Below are 19,728 nucleotides of genomic sequence, written 5' to 3'. Positions count from 1 at the left end.
GGGAAGACACCTAGCCAAATACATAAATAATGCTGAGAAGCCAGAGCAGAAATCAGTAAATCCCCAGTGCCTGCAAGGCTGTGGTTAAGGAGCTGAGACAGCATCTTTTGAAGCAAAGGACAGCTTATAGCCTAGTGTCTCATCACTTTGACTGTGTTTTTGCATGGCACTACATGCTCCTGGGTGCAAGAAGCATGTTCAAGGGCCAGCTAACACACTAGTGACATCAGGAGAGGCACACAATATGTTTTACAGCTAGGACTTCCTCACATGCCTTTTTAGATTAAAGCACACTAATCACACCCAAATTCTATGCTGAAGCTCTCTTTGGAACATCACCTGGGTATACACAGAGCTGCAGAGTACACATGTATTTTTGGAGTACATATTTGGAAAGATACCAAGTCAGGAGTCTGTCTCGGGCAAGAAGCTGCGAGTCGTGGTGTGACTCCTGTGTCCCCTTCTCATGTTCATGTCATCATAAAGATGATGCTGCAGTCTGGGTGCTACTCCAGGCCATCATTCCCTCTGCAGGGAAACCAAAACCACCTTCTGGCAGCTTCTTCAGCTGGATGGGAACTATAGCCAGGCTATAGGCTGAACTCATCTGGATCAATGAGGTGCTCTGCAGGAGACAGCCTCCAGTCATCCTGAGTGTGTCTTGGGTGGGGATCCAGATGAAGAACAATTCTTTATTGAAATCACAAACCTGTGCCATTTTTATCCTCAGTGCCACAGTGCAGTGAATAATGGCAGTTTTGCCTTATTATTTAGCATATCTGACGAGCAGGGGACAATACTTACTTGAGGAAGCAGAGCCAGGAGGCAAAGGACATATTGAGTCTCCACACCGAGAGATTCAACTCTAATTTAATACGGTGTTAAACACAGAACCCACTCAGCTAAGAACCTGGTTCATTAACATCTGAGTAGGGGTAATCAGTAGATTGTAGCTACTAAAAAAATCTTTGCCATAAGCATAGTGTAATTAATAGGAGGGGGAAAATACAACCATAATGCATTAAAATAAAATACTCATTCTAGAGATGGGAAGGGTTATTTTTTTTTAAAGTAATACAGATAAATGCCAAAAATCCATATCTGACTCATATAGATGGATAGACCTAAATAAAATTAATAGCCAGAAGGGTTGAAAACACCACTACTTTTACCTCCAGAGTCAGTAGCTGTGGTCTTCAGACCTTAGCCAGGTATATACTGAAGAGCAACCAAATGTTTAGATTTAAGATGCATTTCCAAATAAGTAAAGTTTAGTATCTCTTCTTTTAATGACACTGTGTCACAAAAGGCAAAGAATATCCATGAGGAAAAAAAAAATTACTGAAATGGCAATGCACAGATTTACCTGCTGCAAGAGGGTGATATATCTCTGAATATCTGTTCCAGAAAAGAGATGGAGTCAGAAACATAAAGATGTCAATACAATATTCTGTCATCAACAGGAAACTACAGTTAGTGAGAAAGTTTGCAAAAGCTATTAAGAGATCAAATGTGTAAAGTACTAAGAAAAACACAATATGAACGTATTTTATGGAACAAATATCTTATTGCCATAGTGTCCTTAAAAATTATAATACTCTGAAAACAAACTTAGACGTTCAACTAGTTTTAAAGTAAATTCAGAGGCTTATCCAGGTTACAAAAATTAGTAAGCGCATTAGAAAAAAATTATAATATGCTGTAATTTTCAGCAATAATGCAGTATCAGCCTGTGCCATGTCCAATGAAACCCACATTGTTTCATGTGGGTCACACTCATTGAAGTTAGTGGGAATTATATATATATATATATATTAGATAGGTAAAACTAAAAAGAGTAAAAAGCCATTTGTAAAGGAATCAGAGTTGAGAACCATTTAATTCTCTACATAAGCAACACAAAGTTAGCTCATATAACACTATTCAAGTCCAGGAGAAGCAGAAATAGTGGGCAAGTTTGCTGGCAAGGGTAGGATATTAGCAGAACGATGCAGAAAAGCATGGAAAATGCTGCATAGTAGGTTTTAAAATTTAAATTTAAATTACTAACAGTAATATGCTAGAGCATAAAACATCCTGATCTAGTCCTGTAAGATGTTACAAACAGATGTGACCCTGCACTAGTTTTCTGCCTGTCAGTAGTCAGACTGCTCAGCATTTTGGAGAATCCCTTGGCACTCTGCACAACTGCAACCTGGGCAGAGCCTCTGATGCAGGACAGGAAGCACAACACATCCCTGCATCCCACAATATGTTCCTCAGGAGGGTTGGCCATTCCCCATGCAGGTGAGATCCATAGCAGCCTGCTCGTTCTCAGCGTGCAAGAAAACCAGCAATTCACTCTTCCACACAAGGTACAATACTCAAGACTTGGTAGGTCAGCCAAATCTCAACTGATCTCCCCTGGATTACTTATAGATACTTTTCAATAAAGAACTGTCCTGTCAAATGTTATCCTCTCAATTCCCAGCCCTCTTGTCCATAGGACAGGAGAAAAAACAGCTTGCAAAAAACCAAAAAAAAACCCAAAACATTTTTCACTGGCTTGAGGGCTCAAAGATCACTGCATTGTCTTGATCAAAAATCCAATAAAAGTTGCCTTAGAGCAGAATGCAAGAAAGCCAATTTTTGAGTGGAGTGGGCCAGGAAGTTGTATAGACTAGAAGATGAGGATAATGTGAAGTGTAGTTCTGCTACATCAATTGTTATAACTCATTATTGATGTTTAGTCTTTGAAAAAGTATTTTCTTGTCCACTGCAGGCTAGAAGTGTGGGCTACAATGTTTAATGAAGACTGGAGACACAACACTTTTCCTTAAGCAATGCAAATGCCAACAGCTGACAAAATAAACCATCCATGGTTAGAGAATATTCTTCATTATTCTTTAAAAAATGCCAAATTGATCTCAAGTAGAAGCCCTCAAGCTATCAGAATACATGCAAAATTTAGGACTTAGGGACTGAAGCTATGCAGGATGCAACCTTATGAGAATTTATTGCCTAGGTTATGAGCACAGGGGTTCCAGAGGTAATGAAACGTGTGTATCACACCGGAAGATAAAGTTTGAAGAACAAGGTGGAAAAAAAGTAGAAAAGAAAACAAGACATCAACATAAGGTGCAGATCCATATGGTAGAAAACTACTTGGGCATGTAGAAACCACCTACATAGTCATGTCTGAGAGCCACAGGGGTGAAAAGGATAAATCTGACTTTTTTTCCCCCAAAATTCCCAAAGGTACAGTGCCTAGTCTGTGTTGGAAACCACAGTTGCTTTGCATTGGTTATATGTTCAGGTGAAGCTAATGTTTGCTCTCCTTGATCCATACTTATGGTTGTTGTGAAAAACAGATGTTTTGTGGGGTGCAGCAGGAGCCGAGCTGTCCCTAAAAGGTCTGGAGAGGGGGGGTGCTGCAGAGACTTTGGGGATGGCCATGATCCTGGGTGGATGCTGACACTCTGGGGACTCAATAAACCCAGAAGACAAGCTTCCCATGGTGCTGGACCCATTCCTGGAGAGACACAGTGCAGAGATGGGGCTGGGATGGGGCATGGCTGAGCCAAAACACTGCCCAGCACCCTGGGTGGAGGTGATGTGCACAAAGGTCCCTGGGAAGCCTGTTGGGCACAGTATGGCATGAAGGTTCCCTCAGGTACCTGACACAGGAGTTGCAAGTCAAACTAGAAGCATTAGTCTGCTCATGAATTTGAAGTATTTTTGGTGAAAATATTTTTTGGGGCAGTTACTTGAGTAAAAATGTACCATGCTGTCATCTTCTCCACTCAAGTACTTGCTAGCACAGCCCAGAAAAGGTGCAGAAAGGACAGTTACAGGTACTAAGAGCAAGGAAACTGCCCACATTCCTTTGATTTCCCATGTGATTAGGGAAGCAGGGTCTTTTCCATCACCTCTAAACACTGAATACACCATGGCATAGCTGAAACAATAGAGACCAATATTCCCCATCAGCACAGCAATGCAGGAAAGCTTCAATTTTTGGTTGGTTGCTCTGGTTCCCAGACAGGGGACAGCCCACCCCAGCTGTGCAACCCAACACCCAGCTCTGTGTGCAGATCTCCACGTTTGAAAACTCGCTCCAGATTTCCTTTCCACTCCAAGGCTTCATGAGCTGGGGCTGTGTTTTCAAATTCCAAACACACTGACTGCATTTTGGAAGGGTCTCACTGTAAACACTCTGTGAGTTTTTCCTGCAGACTTCATCGTGGCGAAATTACGAATGACGTGGAAACGAAAACAGGTCAAACCCAATTACAAACATGCAATTTCTGTTAGGAATCCATTTCTCATCGGATGAACTCTTTTCTTTGGGAAGTATGCCAAAGTATTGTTTCGAATTTACATCCATCTTTACCAATGTGAGTTTACAAATATAGAAAAGATGCAGAGTTTACTGAAGGCAAAAGAATGTGGAAGCAAATTTCCAAGCTTTTGCTTAAAGCTCCTATGCTGTATTTGGTGTCTGTGTCTGTTAGTGGTTATATGGGACACTCTGGACATTTTTAATTGAAATCCTCATCAGGATGTGATAAAATGACTGGTGTTAAAAAAAGTAACAATTCAACTAGTTCCTGTCCAACAGGTAACTTAGATACCATTTAATGGCACAGCCATTAGCAAAAGCCCTTATTAAAGGCTGATACTGCCCTTTTCCTTGCAGGTTCAAATTCACCATCTGATCTGGTGCTGCATCATGTGAATGTGGAGATCATGGTCTGACTACTTAATGTTCCTTCTTAGAAAAAACTTACCACTGTTGAATCTTCCAATCTGGTCACTTCTCAATGGAGCAGAAGTCCTGCAGTGGCTGTGGACTATTTGTGAGTCCTTCCATCCCCTTATATATATATATATATATATACTCATTTATTTTGATGTGCCTCTAACTTCTGAAAAATATTTTATCTAAATATTATCTGTTGCAAGTAAAAAGACTAATATACTAAAGTATCTCAGTTTTCAAAAGCTGATAAGTACAAAAGTGCCTGCTAACACATCTTTCTTATGGGTGCTTTAGGCTAATCAAGACCAAATTTAATTAGGGTGTTGTAAACTGGAATCACAGATGAGTTCTTTTATCAGCGTAATAGGTATATAATTTTTTGCTCCCTTCCAAATATTTTTTTTTGGAAGTGAAACTACCACAACTGCAACTGGTAGCAGAAGTAGAGGAGGAGGTGGAGTAATCTTAGGCAATGCACTGTGAGCTCTTGTAGAAGAGATTAGACTACAAGAGAGTCCCTGTGGGACAGCTTCATGTGTGGCAGGTTGCAGTTACTGACATAACATTAAGCGTGTCTGCAGTCATCTCTGAGGTTTAATGCAAAAAGTTTCGTTTTCCTTTACAACTGCCTCTGTAAGGGTGACAGTACAGAATGCCATGGAGACAATATCACAGTCTCACTAGCACCTTTCTCAGACAAAAATTGCTTGTCCCTGGTCAGGAAACTATTTTTTTTTCAGAAAACTATTGTTGATTTTGCCAAGAGCAAATATATTTAAGCAAAGCAACCGGTGCTGTGATTTGAGATATAAAAGAGTAGCAAAACACGGCTCTGCCTCTCCTCACGATGACGAAAGGAGTCCCTGCTGGGCAGGGATCTCTCAGAGGGCAGTGGACAGAGGGGTCTGAGCTGAGGTCTCCTGCTGTGGCATGAAGGGACAGAGTGGTGGAGGCTGTGGTGGTTGGGCTATCACAAAACAGAGCTGTGTCCACTTCCAGGCACACCCCAAGGAGCTGCACTGTCACCTGCATCTGAGGTATTCCTGCAGTTCCCCTGTCACTCGGGTCTCTGAGGTGTGTGGGGTCTGTCCTGTTGGTCTCTGCCCCGTGCAGGCCTGGGTGTGAGGCTCATAGGATGGAGGCTCTTGGTCCTCTGAGAGGGGACATTTGGAGGGGCAAGCTGTTCTCTTATTCCACAGCTGCCTGCACTATATCAAGCATAATAATATAACACCTATTTTGTGTAATACATCTCATGTAGCAATTTGCTATTTCCTACAGTCTTTCTTGTAAAAACCTTTAAATGATTTCTTTTCTATTCTCTCTGTCCACAAAATAAAGTTCCAGTATTGGCCTGAGCTCTTTCTTGTGAAGATTAAACAGCCAGAATTTATATAACTTTTTAAAATTCTATATGCTGTTTTGGTAAATAAGTCATGATCTATATTAGTGAGGGCATGATGAAAACCAGCCAGGCCTCTATAGTACAAGAATATTGTACTGTACACCTGCACAGCAAGCACCAAACATGTTTTATGCACTTCACAAAACAGTAATATTTTGCTTTTATAAGCTGCATTCGCTTCAGCCACAGTGAATTTTGTTTTATTATCCTGCTGGTATTTTGAAATTCATAAAACAAGTCTCAAAACATATTTAAAAAGTGCATTAAAGGAGTAGTTGAGTGGTAGAAAACAACAGAGCCTCTGTCTCCATAAATCTTCTGCATCATTCAGCCTCTTCCCTGAGGTGTTGGACTTCAGACACATTTTATTAACATTCTGGAGTTGTACCCTCCTGACTAACCAGCCATTAGCTGGCTCACTGATCCTTAACTGCAGATCACTCTTTCTCTTATATAGGCTGCATTTCCCTTAGGTTCCAAAATAATTAGTCTCCCGGCTATGGATGTGATTTCCGTTTAAAGGAATGCAGAAGAAGCACCTCAGCCACTGCTGGTGAGCATCCTTATTCATGCTACGCTCCTTCTCTGGTTGATATTCATAGAGCACCAGCTTGTAATTCTACTTAATAATTAGGTTAATACCAGACATACTTACATTTGCCTTCCAGCACAATTTTCAGCACAGTAAGCAGGGAGTTACACGCACGGAGCTCCCATAGCAACATGTTATTGTTAACCAAAGTTGTGTGCACAGCTCCACGTGCTAAAAATTCACCAAGGACCAATTCAGCTGTCAGATGCACAGGGGCAACTCCCACAGGATGTCAGTGGAAGGTTCAGAGGGCAGAATATTCTTATAAAAATAAAACTCTGGTATAGTAATTGTCACCCGGAGCTCTGCTATGCCAGTACTGTGAGCTGGCCTGATTTGGACCACAGAGCCAAAGCTCTGCACTTTCTCTTTAGTCAGAGCTGAACCTCAGAGCATCAAACAATCGAATATTATTTCTCAAAATGTCCTCTACTCTAAGGTGTGAAACCTTTGTCCTGAAGCAGTGACAGTGCTACCTGATGAGCTGCATGACTGCAACCATCACTTTGGAGGACTGAAATGGAAAAAAAAAATCTTTTCTTTATTTCAGAATACAGAAAAAATTCTTCAAATGCATACCACAAGGTCCCCTTCTAGGCTTGAGTTATTTTCATATCCTAATGTCAGAAGCAGACAAGATAAGCTCAAAACAAATAGTCACCAAATAACATAATATAAATATTTTATTCCATAAGCTGTACCACAAACCTCTTAATTTAGGAGAGGGAAAAAAAGGTAATAAAACCCCTGTGCTTGAAAAGTCATGTATTGTGTGGAGTCACAAAGACCCAGTGGACTTCTCCCAACCATTTAGTATTCTGAAACTTCACTAATTGATTTTTTTGCCTTTTAATTATACTATGAGTTTTTTTTAGTGCACTTCAATTTATTGAATTTAACAGAGGCAATCACAGTAGTGATGGACTAGAGAGGTTCTCTTACAAAAAGGAGAGCTACTTAGGAAGTGACTTTTGCTCTCATGGTGCTCTCTGTTGGTTTAGAGACTCTGGGAATATGTTTTAGCTGAGGTTGCTAAACATCATGAAATGATAATGAAACTCAAATAAGTAAACAGTGACACAGAAAGTACTGAGTGATTTCAGTTCCCTCTACACCCACTTCCAGAGATATAAGAACCGTTTCCCTCCTCAAAACTCTGTTGTTATGTTTGTACCTTACTAAGGGTAGGCAGGACTAGACACAATCTCCCCCCTACACAAATTCTTGTGAGTTAATGTGGCTCTGTGCTGCTGCAGGTCCAATCACATCTGCCATTTTTATATCTTCTTGTATAGCAGTCAATCACAGCTGTAAATGCTGTAATGCAGACACCTTACCTTATTTGCAAATACAGCAATTCAACTTAAATATCTGAAGACCAGCCTTACTTTTGCAAAATCAAGCTAGAAAATAACATCACCTTTTGGAAATAGGAGCAGTTCTCTGATTTTCTCTGTACATGTCTGTATACCATCTCTGATGCACCAGTTTCTTACAAGTATGACTGGTTTTCCAGTCAAGACCAGGAAAACTGGAGAACAGTCTTAGCCCCCTGGGAGGAGAGTATTTGGGCAATCTGCATATTTACTTTCCTTCCCCCTTAATTTTATTAAATTCCATCTTCCCTGATAAGCCATTTTAAAATGTTCATTTCAGGCATTTGCTTTGATCTATCTTCCTGGTAATTAAATTGTCTGTATTTAAATTGCCATCATTTTAAATAATCCTAATTAAGACAATTTTGCCAAACTTCAAATACTGGTTTCTAATTGTAGTGTGAAGAGAATGAATAATGATTCTGTCTATTCACTTTAACACTGTCTATTTTTCCTGCACAAGCAAATCAATTTTCTCACCTGTCATGTTAACTAAGGGCACAATCCAGCAATTTTTTATTTCTGTAAATAGGTCTTAGTCACACAGCAATTCACTGGAACTAATTACAGGAAGATTTGCTTATGTGAATAAGAATGTCTAGGACAAAATCATTTGGATAGGTGTGTGTTGAGTAAGCGTAAGCCTGTGCAATAAGCATTCCATACCAATGCTTCAGAAGGTGTCCTGTGCAAAACAGTAACTTTAGATCATACAGAAAGTGGAAATTAAGATTTTTATAGGTATAGGCATACACATATGTCTGCAATGAATTGCTTTTGATTTGTATCTGAATAATTTATGATCAGATGATCTGGCTGTAGCTTCTTAAACTCTTGAGGGAACCCAGTAAATAAAAAGGGACTAGGTGATCCTCATATCTCAAAAAAATATACCTGAAAATTTCAGAACTCTAATTTAGCCTACTAGAAACATAACTCTACATTGTGTTTTTGTGACACATACAGACTACTAAGAGGAAAGCTTATGAGCAACTATGACAGTCAGGAGAACGCAAAAAATATATAACCTGATGGCCCAGCTAGTAATGGTCCAAGAAGGCTGTGAAATAATTCTAGATTACTATGTTTACCTCAGCCTTTTTTATTTATGTATTGGGATGTGTGTTGGAGGGTTTAATTGTAAGGTTGTCAAAAGTAAAATTACTTTCAGAAAATGCAGCCATGCAATATTACAGGGGTAAAAAAATTAAAAACTCTTTCGTTCAAATGAAAATACAGAAAACAGCATGTTGTTTAAGCAGAATTTTATTTTCTTCTACTCAAGTGATGAAGAGGCTTTTATAAAAAAAGGCTTTCATCTTATACATGCAGTACTCCATCACAACATAATTACCCTAATTTGTATTCCACTGTAGAAACAGGCTTTTTCAGTTTAAACAAATTAAGCAACAATCACTAAGCATACATGACCCGCATTTTTTCAAGTAACCTGTTATCAGCTCTGGCTACAGCTTTATCTTGATAAAATGGAAATCCTGTTTTATTTTCATACCGCCCCCCCTGGATTATGCCTATCAGATCGCCTACAGAGTCACTGTGATTCACTGGCTGGAGTGAGGGACAGAATATCCAGAGATTATTTCCTACAGTCTCAGTAAATCATCATGTGATATGGGTCAGATTCTGGCTGCTGTTGGGCCTCTATTTAGGAGAGACCCTAAGTACACACTTGACTCTAAAACCCAGACACACTCAGGTCTTTTACACAGTTTGCTTGTGCTCCCTGCTGAATAGACCCACTTCTGCTCCTCTTTTCCTCTGTCTTTGGTTGATACTTTGAGCCCTCAGGGATGACAGGACAAGGTCTATGCCCATCTATATTAATTTTTTTTTTGTCCCTTAGCTGTGTAACTCCAGATATCCCTGCTGTTTGTACACACTCTTACAATTATTAGCCAAACTCTGACCTGAAGGATCACTACCAGTGAGGCTTTGCCTCACAACACCTTCTCCTACTTATTCTCTCCAGGTATGACCCTATAGAGAATATAATGGGACACCCCAAAATGCTGAACATCACCAAATCTATTCCAGCAGCGAGGGGATGACTCCCAAATCCAGTGCAGCACCACTGCTGGCCAGAAGTATTGGGAGGTGCTGCTATGAAAGGGATTGGAAGGACCAAACTCTTGGCAGTGTGGGAGGTTAACAGTTGGATTTGATGATCATACAGATCTTTTCCAACCAAAATGATTCTATAATTCTATGACCAGCCCTGTCACAGCAAAACTGGTTTTTCCACTGCTAAGTTTGGATGAAATGAAGTCTCAATCTCCCAGGTGCAGCTGTAGAAACTATGCCTGTGTCCACATGGGCTTACTAAAATCCTTACAGAAAAATTAGCATCTTGAAGCCCAGCACAGCCTTCCTCCATCACCTCTCTGGGTCATGGATTCAATAGAGAACAACTCTGTTTTCCTCAGAAACAGCAGAGAGAGAGCAAGCAATGATAGTGGAGCTCTTCATTCAGTGTTTAACAACTTATTTGTGCTCAAGGGCTCTTAAAATCAATGCCTCAAAAGCTGGCCTTTGTTATCTCCACCACCCTCTGAACTATCAAAATCCAGCACTTTCTAGCACCATATGGTGAATGCATTGTCCTTCTCTGCCATCAGTGGATCCAAGGAGGAATATGAAACCAATGGCACTGAGAAATTGATACTCGAGCATAGCTGCAAAGAGTTAGGGGGTTTAAAAAGCTTTCACAGGATCATCCAGGAGTATCCTCATGGTTGATATGAGGATTATCACCCATGCGTCAGATGTCATGCCACATACAGAAGATACTGATCATTCTGAGGAAAATGAGATGGAATAATCTACATAACTGAGACTCATTTGTGTCAGAGAGCTGTGACTAAATGAATGTGCTGCTTGACCTTGGGATTCAGCCTTCTTGGTCTCCTTTTCAAATGTTTGAACTTCCCAGTGCTTCCAGCAGAAACCAAAAGGGGATGGTTAAGGACAAATATCTTTGCTGTTACAGCAGGACAATCTGTAATTCTCTGGAGATTATTTCTATTGACAGTCCTTGGTGCCACCATCAGCAATACATCTAAGAAAATACTTTCTCCCAGCCCTGTTCCCTTTTCCTGCCTTAGTGTTTCATTTTCTACCTCTGTATTCAGGGGGTTGGTTCTCTATGTACCCAAGAAGAAAGCTTCTTTTCCTCTTGATCAAACCAAATTTCCTCTTTCTGCTCCATGCTTTCATGCCGTGGCTGAAATAAAAAAAAATTATTTAGCCCTGATGAACTTAGTGCCACTTTTAAGGAACTAAGTAATCTCCTTTAGCTGGTCTATGCCCAGGAACAGCAAAATCTAAAAGCAATCTTAAATTTGAATGTACTGTTCTATTTACTGAGTGGTGACCCTTCAGGCAATAAATACTAAAGCAAGAATTCGCCAACACTCTGTTAGGCCTTGGCAGCCGACACAGCCATTGCGCAAATCTTTGTTAGTCCTGACAACATGGTTGTATTTTTTAATCAAAGGAATTACAAATTTGTTTTTAATCCTTGGGGTTGCTCTTCATGCCTTAGAAAGGATCCAAAGCTGCTTAAAACGGTATTGACATTACAAGTAGGCAGTAAATTTCAAACTCCTAGTTCAAGCCCATTGTCACTCCATGTGAACAATGCCTCAGCGAAGAGGCTCAGCAACATTTTTGTTGACGTACTGGAGTTATTCAATGCATTTCAGTCACAGCAAATGCTCTGGACCTACCTGATTTTAGAAAGCACTTCCCCAGTTTCTGGACAGATGACCCTCCAGTCTTGAACAACCTCTAGAGACATCATGCAGGTGCTGAGCAGCAATCCTAGAGATCATGTGATTGTACTAACTCCTCCTTGTTTCCACAAGTGTGACAACTCCAAACTAAAGCTAATTTCTGTGCAATGGAATGAACAACACTCTGAGTTTATATTTGCTCTGACCTGTGAAGCCATCATGATTAACTGGTTCTGTAACAAACTCATGCCCAAGGCTCTTGAGGAGGAAGCAAGACACTTGCATCAGTGCCATCTGAGACCTCCCTGGCTAGTGAGTCACTTCCAGTATTTCTTTAGGGTTGTGTTACAAGCTACAACGGAATATATTTTGTGTTCTTTTTGCACTCTCTCTGTGAATTTCACATACTTATCCCTTTCCCCCTTGACAAACTCTCTGCAGTTTTCTGGATCTCTGCCACTTTGATGCAGTCCTGCAGAACCCGTCAGTCCATGAAGTCACAGGAAAAACACAATTCCCACAGAGCTATCACTCTGTGGTGTCAAAGCCGTTGTGATTCCTGTGCTAACCTCATAAGAAATTCCATTAAGTGGCATCACTTCATCACATCCAAGTGCAATGACTTCCTGAAATGTGCCCGTGCCCTCCTTGATAACTCCTGCCATTTAGGGTTGTATCTCAAAGAGCTGCTTGAAATGCTCTGCTTCCCAGCTTTTGCCTGCCCTCCCTACCACAGACTCTGTGTGGACTCCAGCTAGCTCTGAGGCAGGCAGTGCTTCACTCTCAGTTTGTGTCAACAGGCTCTTAACACCCTGAGGATGTGAAAAAGGTAGAAGTTGTGTTTGATACAAATCTTCAGACTAAAGGGAGCCAGGAATGGTCTCCAAGACAAAGGGATTCTCACCCTGCTAATGTGGGAGCTCTTTTATGTTTCCCCAAATAAGACCTGTGTTGCAGTGAGCTAGGGTGTTGGGGCACTGTGTGGATGACGGTCCTTAATGGCCCTCACCAGCTTCACCTGGGGCCTCCACCCATCCCTACCCTCCCTCCATATCCTCTACCCATTTAAGCTCAGGTCTGAGCCTTCAGACTTGCCTCAAGCCATGTTGTTGGAGGTGTACTTATTTCCAGTCCTATCCCTGTTCCTGTCTTGACCTCAGTCAACTGTCCCAGCTTTGTCTCCAGCCCTGTTCCTTGCTGCTCCACCTGACAGGAGTCCCAGGATAGACCTACACCTGACCTACACCTTCCCTTCAAAAGCCTCGAGCTGTCAATGGGTACCAGCACCCAGATTTGCACACCCTGTTCAGATCCTGGAGGACTGTGCCCTGGTGGTAAGGGCTCCCTGAGCAATTCCTGTCTGGGTTCTGGGCCTCCTTTGGGGTGACTGGGAGCAGTCCAGGCTGCCCTGAAGATCCCCGGATGGTTGGTGAAAGGTTGGGATTTGAGCTGATCAACAGCAGCAAGGTGGGATGAGGCTGAAGCTGTCAGTCAAGCTGGGCAAGGGTCCCTTGTTTAGGAGAAGAACTTGGTGGATAAAAACAGGTATTCCCAGAGCAGCCTTTGAGGGTGAGAAAGGGATTAAATCACCCCAGAAGCCATACTTGGCTCAGACCTTCCCTGAGAAGACCCCAAAGGCTGGAGGGGTGTCAAGTCATGGAGGTCAGATGGGGAGGGGAAACCAGCCTCCCTGGTGTGGCTGGGCAGGGGTGAAAACAAGCTATCTCAGAACAGGCATCACCAGGATGGGGATTATGGCACCCATAAGGACAGTGGTTCAGGATTCTCCTGAGCAGTCTTGGAATTGCTCCACACTGGGGAGCACTGAAGGCTAGTGGTCAGAGGGGCTGAGGTGCTGCCTATGAGAAACCACAGTGTTCTAAGGGATTTCAAGAGCTCTCTGGGCAGCCTCAATAGCTGGAGTGGTCCAGGCTGTCCCAAAGCAGCCTTGAAGCCTGTGTAGTTGCACAAAGTCAGGTTGTTCCTGGGAGCCAGGGGGATCACAGTGCCCCAGAATAAGATGACCTGGCTTGGGGATTAAACCACCCCTGAAACCAGGTTCAAGCACCGCCAAGAATGGCCCAGGGGTGATTCAGTTGGCCCTGAGGACCTCCTGAGGCCAGAGATTCAGGACTTCCCTGAAGATGTCTGATAGTTGTGGAAAGTGAGTGATGCTGACTGGGGGGCGACTGGGGGGGCTCATGGCACTGGAGAAACAGGACATGTGACATGCTCAGGCTTCAAATAATTCCTGAAATCAGGAGGCCATTATAAGGATCATGTGAAGCATGCGTGTGTGTGGTAGGGTCAGCCCTGACAATCCTTAGAAGGGGAAGAGTGTTCCTGCCAGCCCCAATGAGCCCCAGAGGATGTGGCAGCTCATAGCTTCTAAGGGTCTGTGTTTGGGCTTTGGGGCTTCTCTGGAGTGCCTGGCAACCCCCTGGCCTCCAACTCTTGACTCTCTTAAGTGAATCTGGCACAAAGGATCTTTACACACAGTCAAGATTTTTCTGTAGGTACTTAGCAGGGATATATGGAGATAGTGACTTGACTGACTCTAAGGCCGAATTTCTGTCTTTCAGAGTGTGTTGAGCAGAATGCTGATAGAAGCAAAGGCTGTTTACAGAATATATAACAGATACTTCAAAGAGCTTTTCTAGCTTTGAGTTCTTCAGTCACAGGCTTTTGTGCATAATACATTTCATGTTCTATAAATCTGGTACAATAGATTCCTTATTAGATAAAGGCAAAAGGATTACAATTACTCCAGTTTTCTCCCTGAGTTACAGCTTAAAAGCTAGGTGATAATACAAGATTACTTAATACATTTGGAGTTAGCTTAGAAGATGAAGGTAACTTTCTGCTGTAAATAATGGATCGAGGAAATTCTCAGCATTGAAAGCTACAGTTCTCTAGGATCCCTTCAAAACAAGGAGAGATTAAGTTGTCCAATATTCCAGTCTCTTATAAACCTGCTTAACTTTGCGCATGTTAATACCTTTAGTAGCTGAGACAGGAGCTTATATGGAGACCTATGACATTACAAGCATGCTTATGGACATGAAGGGTCTTTGTTTTTATCCGGACTCATATATTATTTAATTATTCCAGATGCTTTATTTTTGCAACTTCATTTTTATATATCTACAATTTCTTCAGTAACAGTGATATATGTTAACATCTCAGTTTTCTGGAACGGGCAATAGTAACTGTGTATAATCTTGATCCATTGGGTATTTTCCTTTTCTTACAGAAACAAGGCCCTTTGTTTCGTTTATAGTGCCTAATTCAATATAGAATAGGCAAAAAGACTGCTTGTAAAATCTGCTAGTCAAAATCAAATCATAACAAAAGCAGAAAACTTCACGTGAGAATGGAAAAAGATTAGCATTCTTGAGTTGTTTTTTTTTTTTTTTTCCCCCAGTCCTCTCCATATGCAAGGAGCCTTAGCTTCCCTTGGAAACAGGTTCGCATCAGCCCGTTTCTCAGCGTATCAAGCTCTTTATGCACCCAGCTGGCTGGGAAGGTTCTCTTTGCTGCTGTAATCCCAGCCAGTTTCCCTTTGGAGCAGTGGGGGGGCCTCCTTTGATGTGCCTCTGTAGGTGGCTGCAGATCCCTCAGCCGAGGCCTTGCAAACAGAACCTCTTCTGTAGAGGAAAAGGAAACACCCCGGTGATGCCGGTGACCGCTTGCTTTATGCATGTGGGAGTAACTGAGGCCAAGTGCCTCAGGATATTGTTCTAATGCAACATCATGTTGTAGTGTCTATCTCTGGGCATCTAATATATACCTAATGTAGAGCCTGTGATGAAAGACAACGCACTCTGTACCTCCCTTCTGCTCTTATTCTTTCTTACTTTCGAGACTCTTAATGTACACTGAAAAAAAGTCTGTGGTGTCTGCTTGTGCAAACGTGGTGTCCACCTACAGGCATCTTGAGAACATTTTCTTGTCTTGTTTCCACCTGTGCAGTTGTGGTAGGCACTGTTAATACAGCAGAGTAAATACATAAGCATACAACAGAGGCAACCCCATGCTAATATTATTTTTGCTTCTCACGTGGGAGGAAAAAGGATAAGTCATTTCTCATACCTTCAGCATGCAGCAGAGACGAGCCTAGTGTTTTCCTGTTGTCACAGCTTTCACTCATTTTCACTTTGAACAGAAGTACTGATGCCAGAAGTTAGAGAAGTGATACCAGAAATAATAAAACCAGGCCACACTTTTCAATATTACATGTAAATAAAGGAATTTGTGTTCCACTGAGAGGACCATGCACCTAGAGTCCTGTGTAGAGAACTCAGGCTCATATTTGGGCCAAATTGATTGCCCAAGCAGTTTTTCTCCTCCCTTGTGCCTCCCTGAAGCATGGGAATATGCCAGTTCTGGGACATCCTGTCTCTCTCTCTGCAGGATGTTAATGTACTCAGAATCTGAAAGAATTCAGGATCATAGAACAGTTTGGGTTGGAAGGGGCCTCTGAAGGTCATCTAGTTCAACCACCCTTCAGTAAGCAGGGAAATCTTTCCCTGGATCAAGACACTCGGAGCCCCATCCAACCTGACCTTGAATGTCTTCAGGGATGGGGCTTCTACTGCCTCTTTGGGCAACCTGTGCCAGTGTTTCACCACCCTCACTGTAAAAAATGTCTTCTTTTTATAAATATACTCGGAAACTACCTTCTTTTAGTTTGAAACCATTTCTCCTGTACTGTGGCTACATGCTCTATGTTTGCCCCCATCTGTTTCATAAACCTTCCTTAACTACTGAAAGGCTGCAATAAGATCTCCCTAGAGCCTTCTCTTCTCCAGCCCCAACTTTCTCAGCCTCTCACAGAAGAGGTGCTCCAGCCTTCTGCTCATCTTTGTGGCTCTCCTCTGAAAGCTCCAAGAGCTCCATGTCCTTCTTACGTTGGGGATTCCACAACTGGACACAGTACTGCAGCTGGGGTCCCAACAGAGCAGAGTAGAAGTGGGAGAATCTCCTCCTTTGATCTGCTGGTCATGCTCCTTTTGATGCAGCCCAGGATATAGCTGTCTTTCTGGGCTGCCAGCACACACACATCACCAGCTCACATTGAACTTCTCATCAAACCAGCACCCCAAGTCCTTTTCCCCAGGGCTGTTCTCAATCCAGTGTTTGCTCAACCTATAATTATGTTGGGGCTTGTCCTGACCCATGTGCAGGACTGTGCCCCTGCCCTTAAAGAACTTTGTGAGGCTGGCAAGGGCCCATCTCTCAAGATTGTCAAGGTCACCCTGAACGGGATCCAGTCCTTCAGGTGTGTTGACTACCCTGCACAGCTTGGTGTCATCTGCAAACTTGCTGAGGGTGTGATTAATCCCACTGTTGCTGGTAAAGATATTGAACAGTACTGGTCCCAGTATGGGACTGATACTGTTTACTGAGGACTATAAAAGTACGGGATAAAAATGGGTTGATGTAACACCTGAGTTCTGTGAGTGATGAACTCCGGTAAAACCTCTGTAACAATATAGTTCCCTGGCTTCTCTTTCTGGCCCTTCTAATGCATGGGCTTCACACTGGCCAACCTCCAGTCATCTGGGGCCTTCCCAGCTAGCCAGGACTGGTGATAGATGATGGAGAGTGGTTTAGCCAGTCCTTCCACCGGGTCCCTCAGCACCCTAGGGTGAATCCTGTCCAGCTCCAGAGAATTGTTGGGATCTAAGTGGCACAGGAGGTCCCTTACTACCTCCTCCTGGATTATAGGAGGAGGGATAGTCTGCTCCCCCGTCCCCCGTCTACCAGCTCAGAAGCCCAGTTGCCCTTAGGATAACCACTCTTTTTGTTAAAAACCGAGGCAAAGAAAGCGCAAAGTACCTCAGCCTTTTGTCTTTAGTGACTGTGTTCCCCCTCTCATCAGTAAGCAATTCCTGTATCATCCTTCTGTCCCTTCTTATATATACGGCTGTCACACTGACTGAGCCATTTCTAGAGGCTCACCCAAGTGCATACAGCTGCAGGTACACCCCCAGAAGCAAACCCTGCCTGCATGCAGCTGCAGGCACTCCCCCATATGCAAACCCTGCCTGTTGTATCCAGATGCAGGCACACCCCCAGATGCAAACCCTGCCTGCTTGCAGCTGCAGGCACACCCCAGATGCAAACCCATCCCGCATGCAGGCACTCTCAGGTGCAGACGCCGCGGCGTGCACCCGGAGGCAACCACAAATGCAAAACCTGAGGCAGACACCCAGAGGCATCCTCAAATGCCAAACGCGAAGCCGGTACCCAGAGGCACACCCTGACGCAAACCCTGCGTGCGTGCAGCTGTAGGTACACCCTCAGATGCAAACCCTGACTGCATGTAGCTGCAGTCACAACCCCCGGCACAAACCCTGCCAGCATGCAGCTGCAGGTACACCCCCAGAAGCAAACCCTGCCTGCGTGTAGCTGCAGGCACATCCCCAAACGCAAACCCTGCCTGTGTGCAGTCGAAGCCACACACCCGGAGGCACTCCCAGGTGCAGACGCCGCTGCATGCACCCGGAGGCAAGCAGAAACGCAGCACCTGAGGCAGGCAGGCAGGCAGGCAGGCAGGCAGGCAGGCACCCAGTTTGCCGAATCACGTCTCGCTGCAGACACACCCGCAGCCCCTGACCCCTCCGCCCGCTCCTGCTCCCGCTCCCGCCGCCGATCAGACCCCGCAGACCCCGACTGCGCACGGCCCCGGAGCGCCCGGGCGGGCTGCCCGACCCCTCGAGCCCCTCCCGGGCACGCGGCAGCGCGGGCTCCCCTCGCGCCCCCCGCGCCGGCTGCTGAGATTGGCTGCCGGCGGCCACGCCCCCGCCCGCCGCGGGTGAAAGGGCGGGCGGGCGGTCAGGGGCGGCTGCAGACATGGCGGCCGCGTTGTTAGGGCGGGGGGCTGCGGGACGGTACCGGGGGGTGCTGAAGGTAAGAGTCGCGGTGGGGATCGGTGGTCCAAGGAGGGCTGGGGAGGGAGGGAGGGTTTCGTCCCAGTTCCCCTGCGCGGTGCTGGGCACTGAGCTGTGGGGTTTTTTTTCCAGCGGAGCGGCTGGGGATTCCCCTATGTAAAGGGCCCCGGGCAGGTCCCGTGCTCCTGTGAGGGGCTGCGGGTGGGGTCGCTGAGGATGCGCTGTCCCCCGCGGGTATGGGGGCGGGGGTCGCCCCTCCTTGAGGGGAGGCCCAGGGGATGGGGAGTCCCTATTTGCCCGGCTGGGACCCCTTCGCCCCCCTGTGCACGGCCGCATGAGTGTTTTTTGGGGGAGCGTGTGTGTGGCCATGTTGCCGTGGCAGTGACAGGTTCCGGGTGTCTGGGGAGGGGGTGCAGCCCCTCCGGGTCCTGGGAGGCCGGTGCCGGCTCGGATTCCGGGGGCTGGTGGCTGGGAGGGAGGGGGGGTGTGTGGCGGGAGGAGGTAGCGGGCCCGGGCCGGCCTGGCCCGGTTCTGCTCCGCGGGCACCAAAGCCTCGGTTGACCTGAAATGCCAGAAGCTGGTACCGGGTTCGGTTGCTGAGGGCTTACGGCATCTAAGAGTCTGTTTCTTGGTGTGCCCTAGCCGTGCGTTTCTGGAAGTGTTGTTGGGTTTTTTCCCTCGTTTTTCGTAATTTTCTGTTGCTGTAGAGGGCTATGTGCTGCTCCCTGTTTACTTCTGTGTCGTTTTTTTTCTCTCTATTAAACAGGAGGTTTTCAAAACTCATGGGAGCAGTATAGTTTTGTCCTGGTTTTAGCAGTAAAATCTTAGCTTGTCGAAAAAGTCTACTGCTTTGTGAAACTGTTGTTGCTTCTCCTCCCCTTTTCTCTATACTTATGAATCTTTCAGCGGTCACTTACAGCCTTACTGTGTTTTCTGTTCTCCTTGCTTGTCATGAACATGTAATAA

General features: G+C 44.4%; 1 protein-coding gene across 1 annotated transcript in view; it reads left to right on the top strand.

Annotated features, from left to right (window-relative positions):
- Positions 1-18,706: 18,706 nt before the first annotated feature.
- PCCA (propionyl-CoA carboxylase subunit alpha) overlaps positions 18,707-19,728 on the top strand; it is a 276,373-nt gene continuing 275,351 nt past the window's right edge. Inside the window, exon 1 of the mRNA XM_030446329.1 lies at positions 18,707-18,781. Coding sequence (XP_030302189.1) covers positions 18,725-18,781 — 57 coding nt within the window. The 5' untranslated portion in view covers positions 18,707-18,724. The remainder of the gene's footprint in view (positions 18,782-19,728) is intronic.

The sequence above is a fragment of the Calypte anna genome, chromosome 1 (assembly GCF_003957555.1).
Source record: "Calypte anna isolate BGI_N300 chromosome 1, bCalAnn1_v1.p, whole genome shotgun sequence".
Lineage (NCBI taxonomy): Eukaryota > Metazoa > Chordata > Aves > Apodiformes > Trochilidae > Calypte > Calypte anna.
The sequence above is the reverse complement of the archived record's forward strand: the minus strand, read 5'-3'. Positions and strand labels throughout refer to the sequence as shown.